Here is a 6,427-nt window from a genome sequence, read left to right as displayed (position 1 = left end):
TTGGTTAATTTTTTGTTTTTTTATGAAAAATTGTGTAATAAAAAATTGTATAAATAAAGTGTATAGGGGAAGAAAGTTGAGTAGGTTGTACGGATGCCCTGTTGGGCCAGCGTGTCTTGCACAGTAAATTATTGCCTTCTTCGAGACAAAATGTTTGGACAGTGATGGTCGGTCCGTGGGGGCCACCATGGATCCCATTTCAATAATCTGAATCGTTCAATATGTACAACTCTTTGAGTATTATATGCTTATAAAAAATCACGTTGATCAAATATTGATAGCTATGTGATCGGATTAGTTTTTTTTTCAACAGTTAACTATCACACTATCAGTTTTGTTTATACAAAAATGGTTTGATCATATAGTTAACGAAATCCGATCAACGTGATTTTTTACAAGTGTATGGTACTCAACGTGTTCTACATATTGAACGGTTCGGATTATCAAAACGGAACCTTTAGTGGGCCCCCAAAGGCCCAACATTACCATCAAACTTTGTGACTTTACATATGTAATTTTTTTTTTTTGCCCAAAAAGTGTATGACCTGCCTTCCTGCTATGGCAGTATGGCTGACAGTGTAATTCAAACTTTTGTATTACAAAAATTTATAAAATATTTTTTTAATATTTTTTATTTGTGAATAGTAATGACTTTTTTTCTTTTTGTGTAACTTTTTGACTTTTTAGATTTTTTGGGACTTGCCAAACCTGGCCTAAATATACGTTTATGTATTTTGAAAAATCATCAATAAAAGTGATAAAATATCGGTTACCACCCGAGTTAAAATTTCTTTAAATTCACACAAATCAGTATGAAATAATTTTAGCAATTTGGTATTTTTTTTCAACATTTTTATGGGGCCTCTTGGTAATTTTTGCTTTACTGCAAATTTCACATTCCTCAATTTGTTTTGGTCACTTTAGGAATTAATCCTAAACTACTCATGATTCCCACATATTTACTGTTAATATGACACAAGAGAGCATGCCAAAAATTAATAAAAGACAAAATGTAAGTCATGTCATAGTAATAATCATAAAATTATTCTGAAAAGAAATTTAAGAGATAAAAGCGACATTTATACTCATCTGTATTGTAGGAAGCCACTTTTGCTTCATGTGTCTCGTAATCTTCATCATTCATCTCCTCGGTTGGGATTTTGTTTGGGTTCTTCTTGGTAAGAACATATGCAACTTTCAAAAGGCTGAGGTAAAAAAGAATTTTTCCTTTTCACCTCTTAAAATGAACTCCCTTGAACTTGGAAGGCTTGTTGAGATCTCCAATTTCGTCATTGATTTTTTTTGGTACTTATTCCATGGTTGATTACCTTGAAATTATTAGAGAAAATACCAGAAAAATTATATTTTATTGATAAATAATGCAAAGAAAATGAGATACAAATAGATTAGACTGAGGTACGGATATCTCGTTTTCTTTAAGGAGATCATGCCCACTGCGGTAGGAAGAACCCAAATACTGATGCAGCAGTCACAAAACCATGGATTGTCCCCTCTAGGATACAACAGCCCTATCACTTGTCGTATGGTTTAAGTTAACCCTGCACAAGATGGTGAACCCAAAGTTCCACCAAGAAAAAACACCATTCTTTGACTAGTAATCTCTCAAGTATAGAAAAATAATTGGTGTAGTTGTAGAAAAGAGTAGATGAGAAGAACTATTTATAGGCTACTAGGACCTTACAAATTACACTAAAAATAATAATAACCATTAAATTAGAGAAAATGGAGAGTCTTGAAATATTAACTCACCACCAAGTTTATTAATTCCAATTAATCTCCATTTATGAATAAGACAAAAGGTCACCAAAATAATAAATCTCCATTTATGAACAAGACGAGATTCATGAATAAAACAAAAAAAAAAAATTCATGAACAAAAATATATAAATAAATAAATAAATAAAAGATATTAAAATAGTCTAACATATTTACATAAATATATAAAAAAAGAGGGTAAATTACAATGACACTCCCTGAGATTTATGTTTATTACAGTTTCTCCCTTACCTTTTGAAAATTACATTATCCTCCCTGAGGTTTAAAGTTTCATTACAGATTGCTCCTGAGGTTTAAAGTTTCATAACAGTTCCTCCATTACCGTAATGATCATCATACATAAAATTAAACTAACAATGGGTTAGTGTAATTTCTCAAATGTGAAGGAGAAACTGTAATAAATATAAATCTTAGAGGGTGTTAGTGTAATTTACTCAAAATAAAAAATAAAAAAATGATGTGAAGCCATAATGACTTTCAAGTACTTTTATAAGATTAATCTCGTCGGAAGACTCGTATTGGTAAGCATCTCAACTGTGTGTACTTAAGCGAAAAAAAGGGCTCCGCTGGGACCCCCAGTGACACATGGGGGCTGTCATTGGCTAAAAATTAAAAAAAAATAAAAAATAAAAAATAAAAATAATTTTTTGGACCAATGAGAAGAGACCCCAGTACACTCCCACTTAGAGATGGCAATCTGAAACCGGCCCGACGGTGACCCGACCCCCCGTCCCCGAATTTAATGGTTATTCACCGAAAAATATCCCCTACGGGCCGGGGACGGTATTTAAAATTTCATCCCCGATGATATCCGGGCCGGGGACGAGGATAGATGTTTCATACCCGGACCCGGCCCTGCCCCGCTAATTCCCCGAGACGAAATTACCTTTTTGTCATTGCATATATATATATCATATATGCTTGTATGTGATTAGGGTTCTTTTCATTCAGACACCACACCAAACTCCCTCTCACACACACGGTGCTCCTCTCCCTCTGTCGCAGCTCGCCACTGGTCTCTCCCTCCTCACCGGCGATCCTCCTCACCGGCGACCCTCCTCACCGGCGATCCTCCATCACCACCGAGCCTCTCACTCACCCACGGAGCTCCTCTCTCTCTCTCTCGCTCACCACTGGTCTCTCCCTCTCACTCGCGACTGGTCTCTCCCTCTCTCTTTCATCTGTCACCGCCGAGCCTCCCTCCTCATCGGCGATCCTCCGATCGTCCCTTACCGCCGCTCCTCCAGCTCTCTCTGTTTCGGTATCTCTCTCTCTCTCTCTCTCTCTTTCTAGGGTTTATATATATGTATATTATATATATATATATATATATGAGTGTTTAGTATTTAGATCTGTAAATATTTTGTATATTTGAGTTTAGATCTGTAAATATTTTGTGCTGCAATCAACAGCCTCTAACCCTATCGTAAGGATTGCCTAAACATTTTTTTTATTTTTATTTTCATTTCTTTCGGGGAAGTTGTTTGGGTGTAAATAGAATTTCCCGCGACAAGAAGATGGAGAAGATCCAATCTTCGACTCGCAAACACAAACACACAGAGAAAAGAGAGTGAATGTGTGTGTGTGTGTGTGTGTGTGTGTGTGTGTGAGAGAGAGAGAGAGAGAGAGAGAGGGGGGAAGAGGGCTGTTGATTTGGGAGGTGAAATCATCGGCTCAGATGATCCTTGATTTGATCATCTTTTGTGTTGCAGAGAGGGGCAACCACCCTAAAAAACGTCCCAATCTCTCTGCTGGGAGCCTTATTCATTCTTTGAGCCTAAACCTGTAATTTTGTAAGATTCATGAACCTGCCTATTCACTATTCTTCATATTTTGTTATGAATATGATCATTTTATTTCACAAAGATAAAGATTATCAACTGTATGATTGAATTTAAAATCTGAAAATTAAAATGAATTTGGAAAAATGAAAGTTGAGAGATTTGAAAAAAATCTTTAGCCATTAGGACATTTTAATCTGTTTTGGGCCTTGAGTTTAATTTGAAAAGTTTACCCAATCTAGTTGTTGTCTTAAAAATCTTTAGCCATTACTTTGATGTATATATTCTTTTTTATCAGGCAAGATATTATATAATAATAACATATGTATTACCATTAGCATCATCTTAATTACAGAAGACTTTTACGTTCAACTTCATGTTTAAGCCTAAGGCTTTATCAATGTGATTTGATATAGAGCAAGGACGTAACTTTATTTTTTTGTTAGACCTGTAAAACATGCATTCTACAACAAAATTGCTAGTCCAAGAATAGCGGGGTCATATAGATATGGAACCTTGGGGCTTATTTTCCCTGTTCAAAAAAAAAAAAAAAAAAAAATAATAATAATATATATATTTTCTTTCTAGAAATGGATTGTAGAGTTAAACCAAGGTCAATTTGTGTTTGAGGCTGCACTTTATGTGTTGAATGGACATGCACAAACCTTAGTAATATCAACCATTGTTTAAAGTGCCTTCCCGAAATACAATAAAGAGTGATATTTTAAAGATTTATGATTATGAGAGGGTGAAGACATTGAGTTTGGTGGAGCATAATAAAAGTAGGGTGGCAATCACAACTGATATGTGGACTGCTAGCAATCAAAAGAAAGGATTCATGGCTGTCACCGCACACTTTATTGATGATTCATGGACATTGCAAAGTCGCATTTTGAGGTATATTTTTGTAAATTTGCAAATCATTTAAAAATTCTATCTTATTCAGTTCAATTTGCATATTAATACTTGTTTATGAACATCATATTTTAGGTTTATTTATGTTCCATGTCCACACACAAAAGAAGTTCTTTGTGATACTTTGCTTGAGTGTTTGATGGATTGGAATATTGATAGAAAAATCTCGACTGTTGCTGTTGATAATTGCTCCACAAATGATGCCATGATTACTATGTTGATGGATAAGTTAAGTAATTCATCGCTTTTGTTGGGTGGTACTTTATTTCATATGCGTTGCTGTGCGCATATTTTAAATTTGATAGTGAAAGATGGATTAGATGTCATCCGAGTTGGTGTGGAGAAAATTCGAGAAAGTGTAGCTTATTGGACAGCAACACCAAAAAGAGTAGAAAAATTTGAAGAAACAGTCAATCAATTGCGTATTCCACATACTAAGAAATTAGGACTTGATTGTGCAACTAGGTGGAATTCGACCTACTTGATGCTTCAGACAGCCTTATTGTATAAGGATGTCTTTTCTAGGTTGAAAATTAGAGAGCCCCAATATAAGACTGTGCCAACTGAACAAGAATGGGAGTTTGCTAGAGAGATTAGTGGGAGGTTTAAGATTTTTTTTTCTATCACTGAGTTGTTTTCTGGTACAAACTATCCCACAGCCAATGTTTGTTTCCCAGCTTTATGTGAGATTAGGATAACACTGTCTCAATGGCTCTCTTGTGAAATTGAAGTGATCAGAACAATGGCATCAAAAATGGTTGAAAATTTTGATAAATATTGGTTAGTGATACATGGTGTTATTGGGGTTGCAGTTGTACTTGATCCTAGGTATAAGATGAGTGTATTGGAGTTTTATTTTGAAAAACTTTATGGAGACAAAGCTGAAGATGAAGTTGATAGGGTTCGTCAACTTTGTTATGATTTGTTGCAAGAGTATCAGCACCGAGTTGGTATGGAGACTGATGTTGTTGTTGGTGACTCTTCTGCTCATCCAGAAATTGTTACAGAGACCCTTTCTGAATTTGATTTGTTTATTAGTAGAAAGAGAAGTAAAAAATGAAGAATGTAAGATCAGAGTTGGACCATTATTTAGAAGATGATGTTTTGCCGAGAACTTCGGGTTTTGATGTTTTGAATTGGTGGAAAGCTAGTGGACCGAAGTATCCGACTTTACAGGCAATAGCTAGGGACATTTTAGCTATTCCTGTATCCACTGTTGCTTTTGAGTCAGCATTTAGTATTAGTGGAAGGTTGGTGAGTCCACATCGTAGTAGACTTCATCCAAACACATTAGAAGCATTAATGTGTGCACAAAGTTGGTTGTGGGGTGAAGAGATGAAAGGTATTATTTCATCCAGTTTACATATTATTATTTCACTTTTTATTATTTATATTACCATGGAATAATTTCACTATTGAATTTATATTCTTTACTTTTTAGGAAATTCAACATTGGAATCGGTGGGCTATGCAACTATATATGATGATGATGAGATCGAGTCGGATCAGTCATGTGCCACTTTTGTGTTAGTTGTCATCTTTTTTGTTGTAATTAACATTTTTTACATTTTATTATTAGTATTAATTATTTATTTTTTTTCCTTTTGTTATTTAACAGGAGTTCAAGTTGAAGGAGATGATGGAAGTTGTGTGGTTTGTATGGGTTTGAAGAAACAATGGATTTGTTTTTTTTGTTGTAATGGATATTTTTATTTTTATTTTTAATTTCAATTTTTGGGTAACCTATCCCTTGCGGGTTGTGCTTGGGATTAATTATTTTATTTGCTACTTGTTGAATTTTCTTGTGTGCTGCTGGACACATGTTTTGGTTGTGTTATTTTGTTCATGTTTTGGTTATGTTATTTTGTTGCTACAGGATGCTTTGTGTGTGAGTTGTGTATGTATGGGCTACTGAATTAATGTTTATTAATGTT

The 6,427-nt window shown here is 34.7% G+C and overlaps 1 protein-coding gene across 1 annotated transcript; it reads left to right on the top strand.

Annotated features, from left to right (window-relative positions):
• Nucleotides 1–5,275: 5,275 nt before the first annotated feature.
• On the top strand, nucleotides 5,276–6,350 carry LOC145804636 (zinc finger BED domain-containing protein DAYSLEEPER-like). The gene is made up of 3 exons (XM_082899273.1): nucleotides 5,276–5,835; nucleotides 5,935–6,019; nucleotides 6,112–6,350. The coding sequence occupies exons 1-3, from the start codon at nucleotides 5,550–5,552 to the stop codon at nucleotides 6,122–6,124; spliced, it is 384 nt and encodes a 127-aa protein (XP_082755399.1). The 5' UTR covers nucleotides 5,276–5,549; the 3' UTR covers nucleotides 6,125–6,350.
• The last annotated feature ends 77 nt before the right edge of the window (nucleotides 6,351–6,427 follow it).

The sequence above is a fragment of the Camellia sinensis genome, chromosome 12 (genome assembly GCF_055761805.1).
Source record: "Camellia sinensis isolate YWXY chromosome 12, ASM5576180v1, whole genome shotgun sequence".
Lineage (NCBI taxonomy): Eukaryota > Viridiplantae > Streptophyta > Magnoliopsida > Ericales > Theaceae > Camellia > Camellia sinensis.
Note: the sequence above shows the minus strand (reverse complement) of the source record. Positions and strands in the feature narration are given on the sequence as shown.